The sequence below is a fragment of the Ambystoma mexicanum genome, chromosome 10, assembly GCF_040938575.1.
Source record: "Ambystoma mexicanum isolate Mex_15411 chromosome 10, UKY_AmexF1_1, whole genome shotgun sequence".
Taxonomy (NCBI): Eukaryota; Metazoa; Chordata; class Amphibia; order Caudata; family Ambystomatidae; genus Ambystoma; species Ambystoma mexicanum.
In genome coordinates this window covers 455,887,458-455,904,166 of record NC_090932.1, presented here as the reverse complement: position 1 = coordinate 455,904,166, position 16,709 = coordinate 455,887,458, and the positions used below count along the sequence as shown (strand labels likewise).

Sequence of the window (16,709 nt, the reverse complement as noted above, 5' to 3'; positions counted from 1 at the left end):
GGGTATGTGCAGGTCGGGCATCAACATCTTTCTTGCAAACAAGAGTTCAAATGGAGTCTTAATGTTGCATAGAAAGTGGTGTGGTAAATTATTTAAACTTCTGATCGCTAGAGGCACATGGTCCACCCAGTTACCCCCCCATCGAAAGGATGCATTTAGTCACACACTTTTATGGAATGATTGGCCCTTTAGATAATTCTGTTTGTTTCAGGACGAAAAATGATGGGAATAGTGCAGCACTGATCCCCACGCCTCTAATGCCTTTCTCAGGGCCCGCCCTGCGAAAGCCGGTACATTTATCAGCATGGCTACTACACCCCGGAGTGCCTGTATGACTGATTTGCAGTCTGTTCTCTTTTGAGGAATCATCCAGGTGAACCTGGTTCAAGAATCCACTATTACTAGAATATATTTGTACTTATTTATTGCTGGTAGTGGGCCTATATGATCCAGATATTGAATTTCAAACTGCGAGGTTGCCTTTCTTAAAGTAGCATCTTTAGGTTTTTTGCTGTGGTCCACAGTTGTCTTCAGACGTTTCACAATTCGCTATAACATGTTGCCTTGGTCCTGGCCACCAATACCGGTCAAGCAGTAGCTGTGCAGTTGCAATAACCCCAAAATGGGTAGATGTAAGTCCAGCATGTGTGGCTGTTCCAGCCTTTCCTGGTCTGATCTATTAGGGATTCATCTTTGAATAGGATCCCCTTTTTTCATAGGAATGGACTACTGCTTTATTACATGTAATGACTTGGGGGGAAACGTTTTGGCCTAGGTATAATAGTCAAAGAAGCTTTTTATTTCCTCATCCATTGCAGTTGCTGAGCGATTTATGGATATCATTTTCTCACTGTATGCTCTTTGGCATATTTATCTACTAATGCATTGCCAATGCTATGAATGTGCCCTTTAGTATGTGGTCTTGTATGCATCACCTATAGCAAAGGGTAATTCTGTTTAAGCTCCCAAACTTGTTTTTCGAGTTGCCTGGAAGCAATAGTTTTGTGCCTAATATCTCTGAAATCATTTTAAATCCACCAATGCAAACCCGCACAAGCCACTTATGGTCATCATGCATGACCACGGAGTCAGGACCAAGGTAACTGCCATCGCATTCCAGCACCATGTCCCTTGGCAAGTCATAAACAGGGTGGGCACTTGGGCTTCTCCCTCGGCTTTCTGTAAGCATTACTGTTTGGATGCCGGCTCTAGATCGGATGCGGCCTTCGGACAGGCGGTTCTCGGGAACCTATTCGCTTAAGGAGGGTCTCCTCTCCACCCTGGGGCCACATTCAGTTGTAATCGCCCATACAGTATGAAGGAAAGGGAACAGAACGCAAGAGTAATTATCTTCTGCAGCATGGGGTCTGGTATGGATTCACATACTCATGAATATTCCCCGTCAGGCCGGGAATCCTCGGTATAGAAAAAAATCAGTATCAGTTTTGTTTCTGATCTGTCTTTCTTAGTAACCAATCACTGGGTCATACTGCCCCCCCCCAGCCAATGACTGCCCTCTCCCTAAACCCCGCCTCCGGCAGCCATCCTCAGATTTTTACCGCACGTTCAAGTGTTGGGAGTCCTCGTGCTGTAGCTCTCAAGCTTTTGCTGCGTTTTTGCGCTTTTTCAGGAGATTTTTCAAATTTTTCGGTTAAATAGAGCCTCATGCTCTACCGTTTCTACATCCGATCAACGGGGATCTGTTTCGGAGTTTTCTATGCCCCTCAAGGATGAAGATTTCGTCGAGTTACGCTTTTGGAGGATTCCAGAAGTTCCGAGGCCTACCCCGGACATGGCCCAGGAGAAAGGAAGCTCGGCGCCCGGGAAGCTGTTCAGGTCCTGCCCTGGATGCCAGCTTCAGAATGTTTTCAAGAAGGACGAGCATTAGTTATGCCTCTACTGTCTCCATGAGGACAAGACGCACAAGGAGAAGGACTGTGCGTTTTGTGGGAACATGTCGGAACGGACCACCACTTCCGTCTCGCCAACTGGCTGGAAGGGAAGAGCCCGTCAGGCGAGAAGAAGACAAAGAAGTCCGAGCGGTCTTGTAAGTCCTGTGAGGGAGCCCCGGCGACGGGGGCCCAACAAAAGGCTAAGCACCGCGGGCACCGGGAGCGCCGAACGGTCAGGCTCCTTGGCTGCCAGGCAGGGCGCATCCTCCCCAGCACCATCAGCCACGAGCCAACGCTCTGGCTCGGGTAAGAGGAAGTCCGAGAACCCGGCGAAGCTTCTGGAGAGGCCCCGGTCGATCTCGAAGATTCCGAAAGAGGGGGAGCGAGGCTCGGACCCTCCCCCCAAGGTGAAGGTCACAGGCGTCCAGAAGGTGGCGATAGCCTTAATTCACCCTGCTAAGACCTCGATTGAGCATGTCGCCGCGGCCCTGGCTCAGCCTGTGGAGGCTACACCAGTGGAGGCGCCCTCAGGACCCAGAGTCTCCCTGCCACCGCGGAGGGAGTCGTCTTTCAGGCCCATTGAGAAGACACCCACGAAGTCCTCGTTGGAAAAGGTGGGGGGAGGGGCTGGTGGCCATCATGGATACGGACACGACCTCTGAAGAAGAGCTCATTGAAGTCGTGGAAGAGGCCCAGCCCATCGGGAGGCATCCCGAAGAGGGCGACGACGAGAGCGACGGTGTCGCCGACAAGGCTCCTCAAGAGCCCTCGCGCCCGTCGTTTCCGGCACCGCAGGACACCTCGGTGGCCATTTTGGCAGCGATTCAGTCCTTATGCTCGGAGATAAGGAAAAGGTTGCCCCTTCTCCCAACGGAGGTACCTGAGCCAGACCCGATGGGGGAACCGGAGCCAGGACCTTCGGAGAGTCCACCGCATAAGAGGACGACTCATCCTACGCCACCTCTCCCACCTCTGCGGCCTGCTCTGCCTTCCCCCCGGTCTACTACCCACGGGGATGATACAGGCACGGACACGGCTACGACAGGTACAGAGGACGATGGAGGCGATGACGGGACGTGTCCCCCGTCGCCCCCTGCTCGGGCGCCCCGCCCGACGAGATTGGATCCTTTCATGCCATGATTTCCAGGGCATCCGAGCTTTTTCAGCTCTGCCCAGAAGAAAAGAAGAAAGAAGGGGTCCTTTACCAACGGCGCGAGGCTAAAAGGAAGACGGTCCTCGCCGTACCGATTCTTGATGACATCTGGGATGAGGGGCTCGCCCTCCTCAAGAACCCTGCCACGGCGCCGGCAAAGGGGGACCGGTACGAGAAGTAGTACCGGGTCCCCGACGCTGCCCCCTTGTGCCTTCGGGCACAACCTACTCCGGATTCGCTCGTCTCGGCGGCGGCAAAGAAGAAAGCTGGGGGGGGGGGGGGGCATCGGCCTCGACATCAACTTCCCCGCCGGACAGCGAGGGCAGGAAGTTGGACATGATGGGACGACGGATCATCATCATCCACAGCGACGACTATTAAGGTGGCCAACGCCCTGGCTATCGTAGCCCGCTACGACAGGGAGTTGTGGTTCAAAATCCCCCCTCTGTTAGACTTCCTTCCGGACGCCAAAAGGGCTGAGGCCCTTGAAATCTTACAGGAGGGGGAGATTACTTCGGACCACGCCTTCACAGTGGCAACGGACATCGCCGACACCGGTTTCCGTCAGTTGGGCAACAGCGTTTGCTTGAGACGACGAGGATGGCTCAAGTCCACAGATTTCCGCCAGGACGTACAAACCAAGGTTTTGGACATGCCCTTCGACGGGAACAACCTGTTTGGGGAAGGTGGTTGATGAGTCCCTTCAGGCCATCAAGACAGACACAGAGACTGCCCGGGCACTGGGAGTGCTCCAACAACGACGGCCGTCCTTTCGGAGCTCTGGAGACAGGCAAGGTGCCTCCAAGGGATCCGGCAGTGGCTCCTCCACTTACCGCCAAGCGGCAAGATCTTCGTCCCAGGAAGCCTACAGGAGACGCGGCAAGTCTGGTGGTGCCCGTCGTCGTCGACAAGGAGGCAAGGCGTCCTCCAAACAAGATTGAACCGACCGCGGGGTCGGGCCCCCGCCGAAGCACCCCGGTGGGAGGCCGGCTGGCAGGATTCGTCAGCGTGTGGGAGTCCATCTCCACCGACCGTTGGGTGTTGGACGCCCTGGCCCAAGGGTACGCCCTCGAGTTTCAGAAGAAGTGCCCTCGCGTTCCACCCGTGGCCAGGAAGGAAAATCACGTCCCTCGACTACTGTTGGAAGTAAGGGCGATGCTCAAGAAGGGTGCCATCGAGCTCGTCCCAAAGAGGCTTCGGGGCTCCGGAGTTTACTCAAGGTACTTCCTCGTAAAAAAGAAGACAGGAGGATAGCGCCCCATCCTGGACCTACGACGACTGAACAAGTACATCAAGGCACAGAAGTTCCGTATGGTCACCCTCCAGCATGTGCTGGGACAGCTGGAGGAGGGCGATTTCCTGTCGTCGTTGGACTTGGAGGATGCCTACTTCCACATCCCCATTCTAAAAAGACACCAAAAGTTCCTCAGGTTCGTGGTCCAAGGGCGGCACTACCAGTTCAAGGCCCTCACGTTCGGATTGAAGTCGGCACCCAGGGTGTTCACCAAGTGCCTCGCACCGGTGGCGGTGCGGCTGCGCCTACAGGGGATCCACGTCTACCCGTACCTGAACGACTGGCTCATCCGGGCAAGGACAAGGGAGCTCGCCGTGGAGCACACTGCGAAGACCGTCTAGCTGCTCACGGACCTGGGATTCTCCATCAACTTTCCAAAAGCCCACCTGGTCTCGCAAGTCGCCCTGTTTCTGGGAGCCAAGCTCGACACAGTGGCGCGGCTGGCCTCGCCGTCGGAGGAAAGGACCAGGACCATTCTGGGCAAGGTGCAGTGTCTGCTGGCCACGGGCATGGCCAGTGTAAGATCTATCAAGTCCCTCCTCGGGATGATGTCCTCCTGCATTTATCTGGTGCGCCTTTGCAGGCTTCGGATGAGACCCTTACAGGGGTTCCTCGACGCCCTCTGGATCCAGTCGACGGGCAGCTTCGAGGACAGGATCCCTCAACGAGATGTTCCGTCAGGTGATCCGGTGGTGGGGTACCCGCTCCCATCTGTCGGCGGGCACAGACTTTCAGACCCCAGCTCACCAGGTGACGGTGACGACGGACGCCTCCCTGGAAGGTTGGGGAGCACACTCCGGAGATCTTCACGCGAGAGGCCTTTGGCTCCCTGAGGAGAAGTCTCTCCACATCAACATCTTGGAGCTCCGCGCGGTGTTCTGGGCCCTCGGGTCGTTTCTTCCGTCCCTTAAGGGCAAGGTGGTGAGGATCTTCACCGACAACACCACCACGATGTTCTACATCCGGAAGCAGGGCGGAACCAGGTCCCCGGCCCTATTCAAGGAAGCCCAAGATCTGTGGCATTGGGCCGTCGCCCAAGGGATGTTTCTGGTGCCTCTTCATCTGGCAGGAATAAAAAACACGATCACCGACTCACTCAGCAGGGAGCTGCGCTCGTGCCACCAGTGGGAACTACGCCAGGATCAAGTGGATCGACTCTTCCGACGATGGGGCGAACCCCAAATCGATCTCTTTGCGACGGCGACGAATTCCAAGTGCCGGAGATTCCCCAGCCGAGGAGCATGGGCGATGCTTTCTCGTTCCCCTGGGACGGCCTATTTCTTTATGCGTTCCCTCCGCTGCTGTTGATGCTCCGGCTCATCAACCAGCTCAAGAGGTCCCGGTGCAGGATGATCCTCGTCGACCCGGCGTGGCCGAGACCTATCTGGTTCCCGGACCTTCTGGACTTGTCAACGTCCCCACCAGTCAAGCTGCCGACGGACGCAGACCTTCTCTCCAGAGAAGGAGGCGCCATTCTTCACCACAACCCGGAGCCGCTGAACTTGCAGGCCTGGCTCCTGCAGCACTAGAGTTTGGAGGGTACGACATCCCAGCCAACTGCAGAGAGGTTCTTGCAAAGCACAGGGCGTCCTCAACTCTTAAGTGCTACGGACATAAATGGAAGAGGTTCTCTGTCTGGTGCCGTGCACAGAAGATCAACCCTCTGTGAATTACGGCACCTCAAGTACTGCCGTACCTACTGTCGCTGGCCAAAGCTGGACTGGCTCACGCTTCCATCAAAATACATCTGGCTGCAATCTCCCGATATACCAGGACGACGGGACGGGCGTCCTTGTGGTCTCATCACCTGGTGAAAGAATTCATGAAGGGGGAATATTCCGACCATTCCCGCCGGTCAAGGCTCCTGCCCCGGCGTGGGAGCTTAATGTGGTGCTGACCAAGCTCATGGGGGCCCCATTCGTGCCTAAGCATTCGGCGCCTTTGAAGTTCCTGTCATGGAAGACAGCTTTCCTTGTGGCCATCACCTCCGCACGACGAGTGGGAGAGATCCAGGCCCTATCTTGCAAGCCTCCATACTTGACTTTTCATGGCACGAGGGTGGTGCTGAGGACACACCCATGCTTTATGCCCAAGGTGCTGTCGGACTTCCACCTCAACGAGCCCTTGGTGTTGCCAGTTTTCTTCCCGTCGCCTTCGTCGCTGGCCGAGTGGACTTTGCACTCGCTGGATGTAGCTAGAGCGCTGAAGTTCTACGTGGACCGCACGAAGAGTATTCGGAAGACGTCACAGCTGTTTGTGAACTTTGGGACTGTGAATCAAGGGAAGGCTCTCTCGAGGACTTCCATTTCCAGATGGCTCTCCGGCTGCATCATGCACTGTCAAACCGACAGCTGCCCGGCCATCCGAGAGCCCATTCGACCAGAGCAATCGCGGCTACCACGGCGTTCCTGTCTGGTGTGCCCCTGCTGGACATCTGCAGGGCTGCGACGTGGAGGTCGACGCACACCTTCACAAGATTCTACTGTGTCGATTGGGACTCCAGGGCGGGGGTCCAGGGTTGGCCAAGCAGTGCTGCGCAACCTGTTCGCCTAAGGTGAGCCTGCTGAGGAGGTAAGAGATGCTTAATGTTGAGTTGTTGTATTGCTTAATGTTGAGCCTGTTGCCACCTCCCGTGGTTGTGCATGTGTGTATGGGCTATGTATTCTCTTATTCATAAGCATGTGAATAAATGCCAGACCCCATGCTGGAGAAGGAACAAGTTACTTACCTGTAACTGTTGTTCTCCAGCATGGGTCTGGCATGGATTCACATGCGAACCCTCCCGCCTACCCCTCTGCGGCTCTTCACTTGGTCATACTGCCACTTTACGTGCTACCAAATCTGAGGATGGCTGCCGGAGGCGGGGCTTAGGGAGAGGGCAGTCATTGGCTGGGGGCAGTATGACCCAGAGACCAGTGATTGGTTATTAAGAAAGACAGATCAGAAACGAAACTGATACTGATTTTTTTTCTATACCGAGGATTCCCAGCCTGGCGACGGGGAATATTCATGTGCATGTGAATCTATGCCAGACCCATGCTGGAGAACAACAGTTACAGGTAAGTAACTTGTTCCTTACTCACCGTAGTGACTAACGTACTCTTAGTCCATAGTGCCCTTTCCTCATACGTCCCACCAGCCTCCCTCCTAATAATACTGGTGTCATTAGGCAATGTTAAATCTATTGCCAACGTGTCAATGGGAACTGAGGTGTGGCGGCGGAGTCAGGGAAGCGCATGCTCCCTGAGCCGCACCCCCGCGCGCCTCTAAATTTAAAGGGGAAGGTGGTTTATTCTATTCTAGTGAAAGGTTCAGTCTCCCGTCCCTTGGAAGGGGCGCCCATACAGTATGGAGGAAAAGGAACTTATGGACTAAGAGTACGTTAGTTACTACGGTGAGCAACTTATAATTTCCGCGTTCACTATAGAGAACTTGTACCGCTTCAAACAGTTGTATTTATTCTTGAGATTCCTCGCCTGTATGAAGCGAGCAGTTTTTTAAAAGCTTCCTTTGGAACCTCCTTACCTCTTGTCTTGGAGCACGCTTTGCAATCTGTATGACGTGATGATGGACACCCTGTTTATTAGTTAGTATGCAACAGCACTGACCTCCGATAAGGCAGAAACTCTGAGGTAAGATATATCCAACCGATTAAGTAGTCGGGTATTTGGAATCTTAGTAAATATTTGATGGCTTCATTTAACCCATCTAAATATCTGCTTATAGCAGTTAAATTTCACTGTCTGATTTTGTTAGTGGGTTTAATATGGGTGGCCAAGTTAAGATCACAGAGCACAACTGCGTGTTCAGTGTAATCATTAAAAAGCGTGTTGAGGCCCAACACTGTTCATGAATACTAAGTGTTGCCATGCTAGTCCCCTATCACCTTGCCAGCTTCTGGAAAATCTTGTACCCTTCTAAATAAAATTTGCTGGTTACCAGCTTTCCTGTTAAAAAAAAAAAGAAAAAGAAATGTAAAAAAAAGATATCTACCAGATTTAAGATTGAATTACCCCCTCCTCTCACCCCACTGCCACTGGTGTAGTGTCGGTTACCCCTGGTGTTCCATGTAACGGTTTCCGTGGTCATGGTTGGACTTTCTCGTGGTAGGCAGAAATCCTGATGGCCAGGACCAATTACCCACTATTTCAATCTTTCCAGGTCCTTTGTTGTTAAGTGGTACATTACATACCACTGTTCTCCCCAATCATTTGGAATATTATTTTCCATCTATTGAAATAATGAAATGGCTTTTACTGTTTTAAAAAAATTGGAATGTTACATTTATGCAGTACATTGTGCCTCAAGGTGGCCTTAATTTTCTTATGAATTGTGCAAAAGTAAATTATTTTATTAAACATTACTATTCGATCTGTTATCTGGCATTTATTTAACAGAACTGCTTTATTAACCAGCACCTTTCATTGCAGTTTTTGCTACAATTCATGGTAATAAGCCTTTAATAAAGTTTGGAGGTGGGATATCTGTGATTAAACCACTGAAATGTAGTGCTAGGAAAAGGAGCAGAAGGCCAGGATGCTCTATTATGAATAACAGAATTTTTGTTATGCCATATTTGTTTACAGGGCACCATTGGGTTTACGTTGGTGCCGGATAAAACTTTGCTGTAGTTTAACAACCCAAGCAATTCAATAGCCCTCTGCTTTGCAGCTTGTTTTTGTTATAAACTGTTCAATCCCAGCTGTTCTTTTTAGACTATTTACTCCCTAACTTTATTTGTGGTGGAAGTTTATATGTAATGTTATTCAATATGTATACTCTTCCCATCATCCCAATAGTGTGCTATAATTTTGACATCTTTCATGTAAGATCTGCATGTAATCTTTATTTCTTTTTATTTTAGGGATGCAATTGCTGAAATTAGAGCTATTTGCATTGAGGAAATTGGGGTGTGGATGAAAATGTACAGCGATGCCTTCCTAAATGACAGTTACTTAAAATACGTGGGCTGGACTCTTCATGACCGGGTAAGTACACCTAAGAATCTTTAAGCACTTGTACTGAAGGTCCACTATTGTCAAATTGCACACTTTGGGGAGCTTTTTTTCTTTTTTCTTTCTGAATATATAGAACTATCTTCTCAGTGTATGGGGACATATTACATATTAGAGACTTGCCACACGGCATTCCGGGTTACCGATACCTTCTATGCTGGCAGAGCTCTGTCGCATTCCAGTAACTCGGATGTTATGACAGGGCTTAAGTGGAGATGAGGTGTGAAGGTATTAGATGGTGTTTTAGTTCTTCACACAGATGGAATGAGTTCAGGTGGTTTGGGAGCTAGATTGGAACAAGCCCTGTAGATTGGTCTGCATCTTTTTCGATTTGAAGGTTTCCAGATTAATTTTTTGGATGGTTAATGTTTGACTGCTAGCATCTAATTTGTAATTTGTGTTGGCAGGAGTGGAGGGCTATATAAACGTTAAAATCTGAACTAGATGCAGGTTTGCATGGGGCAGCCAGTGGGGGATGTTGATAATGGTGGTTATGCTTTCCCATTTGAGGACTGGAGTTTGGACGGCCAGTTATTATCCATGTCTGGGGGTTTGTTTGAGAGTTTGCATGGTTGAGTGGGCGTCACATGTGGTCTTCCTGAGAGGACTCATTTTAACAGGTCTGAGGAAAAGACCATGTTTTATGTAAAACCATAGAAACCTGGCAATGGGAGAATACAGAGATTCTGTGAGCCTCATTCTGAGCATCATCGCCTTACAATTTGGCCCTAGACCTTTGACCCGCTGCTTTCTGCAGTGGGAAACCTGGGTATCCTTTTTGACAGCTTTTTGTCTGGCCCCAAATTAACTAGTCAAGCAGCTACCGATGCAAAATAAGCTTGACCGCATGTCTGTCAAGCCTCTCCAATCATACAGCTAGGCACAATGCTCTACAAGAGGATAATAGCTGGAAAGTAGAAAGAGCACAAAAGGTCAATCTACCAACTACAAATATATACATGTGTAACAAGGTTTGATGGATGAAGGCAGTTTACAACCCACGGTAAACTGTGCCAGATCCATGTAGTAAGTGAGCCTACAACTGCTCAAACGGTATTTGCAATAGTGATTTAATGGTCTATGTAGCAGGGCATTTATTGCTCACAGTTCACTGTCCATGAAAGTACAGCTTGATACACCAATGTGAATGAGACCCCCTTAAGGACTTACTTCAGGAGACAGTTTCACAGTGCAGGGAACAGTCTGTATTATCATAGTTACTTGTGCAAAAAAGAGGCTTTTGACATCTGTCTCACCCTCTAAATTAATAACCTCTTAGAATGTTTCAGACATACTTGTCGGTAGTTTGCTCAAGGCAACACCACCATGCCCTCAACTTCAATCCTAGAGAAGAAAGTCCCAATTGAAGGAAAGTCCAAGGGGACCCTCGTATCAGCTGAGCACTGGAACCACATTGGCATTAGTCCGCCTCCCAGGCACGCTATGATTCAGTTCAAAAGGTCTGGACCACAGATTCAGCAGCTACAGAGGCATAGCTGCAATCCCAGCTTTTTGGCAAAACTGGTATGTGGGAGTTGGTTTTTAAGTGGTGGTCTTCCCGTGCAGTACTTTGCATGTGTTTGGCATGGCCAAAGCAACTCCCTACCCCCAAAGGATTGGCCAGTTGCCAAATCATGACCAAGGGCTTCCGACTCCCTCAGCAGTCTCCCCCAGCAACACACTTCTCCCAAAAGCATGGGCTTCAAAAGCATCTGCTCATCAGCCCCACACCCACCAAGCCCTCCTTCCACAGTGCTATGATGCCTCTGTGTGCAACCAGTCCCTTGAATGGTCCTCTCTCTGCCTCGTTCTTACTGTTATTCAAACCCAACAAAGGCCACTCTAGCCTAGATACCCCAAGTCCCCTCCTAAGAGCCCCCCCCACAATAAATGACCCTAGGTGAGTGGTGTGCGGATTGAATCTCCATTTTCTCAAAAATAACTTTTTGCAGGCCCTAGACACCTTGTGTGGCCGCATCTCCTTGCTGCGTAACCCTTCCTGCTTCCTGGCACACCCACTGCCCTGATTGGCTGAAATTGCTGTTGTTTGGGTCTGGCGACCCGTAGTAGCCGGCTCACCGATTTCACCCCCGTATTTCAGCAGGTGAGTGGTGTGCGGATTGAATCTCCATTTTGGCGAAAAACGTTTTGCAGGCCTTAGACCCCTCTTGTGGCCGCATCTCCCCTCTGCTTAACCCTGCCTGCTTCTCCTAACCTCCCGGCACGCCCACCGCCCTGATTGGGTCACCACTTAGGTCATAAGCAACTACTCCAGGGCAGCCCTCTGCCCGTGCAGCCCCTGCAACTAAGGGTCCCAGGGCAAAGGGTGGCTCCCAAAAAGGTGGCTCCAGATCGTGTCTGCAGGTGCCAGCAGGGGAAGCCAGTGGACAGCCGTCAACCAGCAACTACTAGGACCAGTACGGTAGTATTGGCCTGGGTGGGGAGTAGAGCAATTACTCTACCCTAGGAGCCTAGCCGCTTAGCAAACTTCTCTACAACACTGATTATTTTCCACTGCTCCTCTCACTCACACTGTCAATTGTAGCTGTGTTTAGTACTATACTCAACTGTTCAATTGACTCCCAAATCTAGTTATGGTTAGTACTGGACTCAATTGTTCTGTCAGACGTAGGCCTCTCCACAACTCAATTGCTCTGTTAGGTGTAGACCTCTCTCCCACTATACAGGACCCTCAAATCCAGCTGTGTTCAGTCTTGTACTCACTTGCACAGATTTACTCTCAAATCTAGCTGTTTGGTATTGTACAACATTATTCTGTTGGGCGGGGGCCTCTCTCAGACTATACAGGACACTCTGGCCTAGCTTTGTTTAGTCTTTTCCCCCTTGTTGAGATCAACTTGATTCACAACTAGTAGGGCCCACACTTTGATAGTGCAGTGACTGCTGGCCTGGTCCACACTTGATAGGTTGCAATCGCCAGCCCGCTCTACATTACCATAGCCTGTAGCCACTAACCTGTGCTGAATTTCGTTACACTGGGGAATTTGTTGATATTGACTTGACGCACATCTGTGAGGGGGGCCACACGGCGATGGTGCTGTGATCGCTAGATTGCTCCACACTGTAACTGCTGACCTTCCCTACACTGTGATAGTTTTGCAACTGCTGGCCTACTAAATACTACTATGGCATTGTAGCTGCTAGCGGCCATCTGCACACTAAGGTACACGGATAACAGAGCTTGAGACTATCCTGATGCAGATCCAGAAAGATCCACTTGGTGACAACGCTTTGATTTCTAAAGTACGTCAATCTGTAGGATTTCGACCATAACTACATTAAACCTAGACATCCATACCGTATCCCACCACCAGAAGCCAGGCATCTCCATCCGTCCAATCACATCTGGGCGCTTTATTATTACCCCCTAAAAACCTAGACCTGCTTCTAGCTACCAAGGGGTTCCAAAACCAGCTACTCGAACGACCACCGAAGACCGTTTGAAACACACAATACCCCCCCGCCCCCCCCCCCCCCCCCGCAACCTCCCCTGGCTGTCCGGCCCTCTATTGAACAGTTGAGCACAGCCTGCCATTGTTCAGCTACACCGTGAAACCAAATCCCAACATGCAGTCAATACCCTGAGATCTATCACGATTTATCTTAACTGAGCTCTAAACCACCCGACAGCCAAACACCCACTACCCCAAAGCCCCCGCGACAGAGCTCACATAGGAAACGCACCTGACCCATCGACTGGAAGGACAGACCGAACCAGAGAGCATCCAAGCATATCAAGACTAAAGGAAACATCAATACTGTGATTGAAAAATACATCAGAGGACCACTTTCCCTGCACCATGAACCAAAATGCCCCGACCCAGAAAGGGGTGCCGAGAAAAAGAACAAGACCGTGCAGCAATGGCCACGGACACACAAAGCCAACAGCACCCAGTAGAAGAAGCCTCAAATGCAGGAAACACCCCGCCTAACATGGTTATCACCAGAACAAACTATGTAAGCGAAAAACCCTTATCTTACACCTTACCTCGCGATGACCAAAGAATCCCACAAAACACCCGGAAAATAGATGGGAGCACCCAATAAGAGTGGGACCATACCAACCCCCTTGCCCCAAACATCACAAGAACAGAGGGGCAGCATCAATACCCATAACATACCAGACAAGATGAAGCCCCGGTAACCAACAACCCTACCATTAACCTAACAGAGGGATTCAATTAAGAAGACGCCTTCACTGATCTAAAGCCAACTATCATCACTGGAGAAGCACCACAATTGAAAACCCATGCTATCAACCTAGTAGACCGCTCCAATGAAGAAGCAGCTGTCCCTGTTCTTCATCCAATCAACATCAATACAGAAACACCACGACTGAACTACAAACCAAAACAAGGAACAATCGAACAAAACCACACCAAGAAAATCCACTGTAATTTAATAAATGCAAGGTCAATGTGCAAACATTCAACCAAAATATACAACCTCCTATCTGACTGAGGTATCGACATCCTATTTGTAACTGAAACATGGATACACAACTACAAGATCACACTCAACTGCCTGCCTGAAAACTTCAAATGCATGCAAGCAAACAGGAAAACTAAGAGGAGTGGACTGGCAATCATCCACGAGGAACACCTGGCTAACAAACTGGAAAATCCATTAAACATTGATCAATGTGAATCCTTAATACTATGCCTATCAGTAAACGCCTAAACAAACCTGGAATTCATACTGATATACAGACCTCCAACCTATGATGCAACCTTCGTAGACTCCTTCACAGAAGCGTTCACCATCCTAGCCATCAAGTACAATCATCTGATCATCCTCGGAGATTTCAACATCTGGTTCGATGAAGAAACCACAACCACACATCTTTAACCACCCAGCTAGCAGCAATGAATCTACAACAACTAGTCAGAGGAGCAACACACTCGGCAGGGCATACACTTGATGCAATCTTCGCCAAAAAGGGACTCATTACCCCGGCACCCCCAATTCAATACTCACGAGTGACCACCTCATCATTCCAATCAGTCACAATGGCCGGTTCAACAAACAAGCAACAAGACAAACCACTGATCACCTGAAAAACTGGATAACCATAAAAAATATCTAACTTAACTGAACTCCTGGAACTCCGCAAACCACAAGCAACAATTATGGAAGAAGCCGACCTGGACAAAAAAAAGTAACCTTACTCAACACCTGGATCGGAACAACCCTACATGACATCATTAAAGAAAAACCTTTCACTCCCTCACGTAAAAGAACAATGGCAAAATGGTTCACCCCACTACTCAGCGACCATAAAAAGAAAAAAAAGAAAACTAAAATCAGAATGGAACACTGCAAACAAACTGAAATGTCTGCAACAGATCCGCTCATACAAAAAGGAAATACAAAACACGAAGAGGAAACGCTACGACAGCAGAATCTTCAAAGCGCCAAACACCCAAAAAACACCCAAAAAGAACTCTTCAAAATCGTAAATGAAATAAAAAAAACCACCAGGATGCAACAAAACACCAATTCCATCGATGAAACTATGCAATGACCTAGGAGACCACTTCAAAAATGAAATCATTACCATCCAACAAACAATATAAAGCAGACAGCGCGATCACACTACAGACCCCACCTATCCTCACAAGGAACATCCGAACAAACTACAAAGCTTCCCCAAAATATCAGTGGAGACTTTCGTCAAACTGGTAAATCAAAACAACAAATTAGGCTCTCCCGAAGACCACTGCCACCCAGACATATACAAATCAATTCTCAAACAAGGAACTCCTATGGAAGACCATAGGAATGTCCTCAGCCTTTCGATCTCCACAGGTAAAGTACCACAGGCTTTCAAATCAGCGTACATCAGGCCGCTACTCAAAGATACAGCAGGAAATGTAGAAGACCTATCCAACTACACACCCATCTCCAACATCGCGTACATGGCCAAACTACTAGAAATTTACATCTACAAAACAACCCAAGAATTCATAGAAGAGCACTGCCTACTAGACGTCATTCCCACTGTGCATCTGCAAGTCCGAAAGTATTTTTACATATCTTGCTACTCTAGTATTGGCTTATACGTCAAATCCTGGATTGGGATCACTATAATGCCCGCCGCTTGTGAATTAATTGCAATTCTTTGTACTGTACAGACTGTCCGTGGTGCTTAGGCTTGCTCACTGATCAATGCTCCCAAAGTTAAATAGCATCACAACAGCTTAGCCCACAATTTGGTCCCTTTAGCCATGAAGGCACCAGACTTGGCTCTAACCTTCTTTATCTGTTGCCTTGCCTATCGGAACTTGATTCCATTAGCATCCAACTTGGCCAAACTCCATAAGATTCATATGGCTCCCTGCACTCATCATGGTGTGACCACAATTGCCTAATGAACATTACTAACTTTATACCGCTAGCCTAGTATCATTCATGCTTTCCACTGACAGACCCCCTCCTACGCCCAGCACCAAGGCCCCACCAACTCTTACTAGAAATAAGAACATGACAGTAGAAAGACTCATCCCTAACTTACTCCCTACACTAAACACACTCCCTGACAACTTGGATCCTGAGACCCTGGTTGATGAATATACCAAGATCATGGCCACCTCATTGGACCGCATCGCCCCCCTCAAACTTAGATCTAGCAAACCAAAAACGCATCTTAACAAATGGTACACTCCATTCCTCAAAAAATCTAAGGCAAAAAAAAGAAACTGCAAGGCCATTTGGAAAAAATCCCCTTCAGTCTCCAACAAAACCAAACTATCTGCACTTTACAAATAAGAAATCTACCTGGCAAAACGAGTCTCCTTTGACTCTCGCATATCCCAAGCCAAATCTAACATGACAGAAATGTTCTCCATCCTTAAAGAAATAGAAACCCCTATAACTCCTCTTGACAAGTGCACCAAAGATGAGAACTGGTGCTCAGAAATCCAAAATGCCCTAGCAAATAAGATCGTGACCCTTCAAGGTAAAATCTCCAGCAAAAGAGCCACCTTGAATGACACCTTCAATTCAAAAATGACGGATAGGCCCATGTCCACAGACCCTACCAGTTTCCAGTTCTCCGAAGTCAACATTTTGGAAGTCGAAAAAATGATCCTGTCCCTGAAACATTCTAACTTCCAGGGAGACCTGTGCCCTGCACAGCTCATTAAAGATGCTGCCCGTGATCTCTCACCTTTTATCACGAAATTGATAAATGCCTCCTTCGCTACTGGATCTATACCTACAAATCTAAAACAATCCTGGGTACTCCCACTACTGAAAAAACCTACACTTGCCCCCAGCCAGACCTACAAATTACCGTCTGATAACTGTTCCCTTTTTACTAAAAATTCTGGACA

The 16,709-nt window shown here is 49.1% G+C and overlaps 1 protein-coding gene across 5 annotated transcripts in view; it reads left to right on the top strand.

The window, feature by feature from the left end:
* The window catches only part of STAG1 (STAG1 cohesin complex component), a 2,120,576-nt gene that overhangs the window by 1,136,968 nt on the left and 966,899 nt on the right, over positions 1-16,709 (top strand). For all 5 annotated transcript variants that reach the window (XM_069618021.1, XM_069618024.1, XM_069618022.1 and 2 more), the window contains one exon: positions 9,204-9,327. In XM_069618021.1, the coding sequence (XP_069474122.1) occupies positions 9,204-9,327 (124 nt within the window). The remainder of the gene's footprint in view (positions 1-9,203; positions 9,328-16,709) is intronic.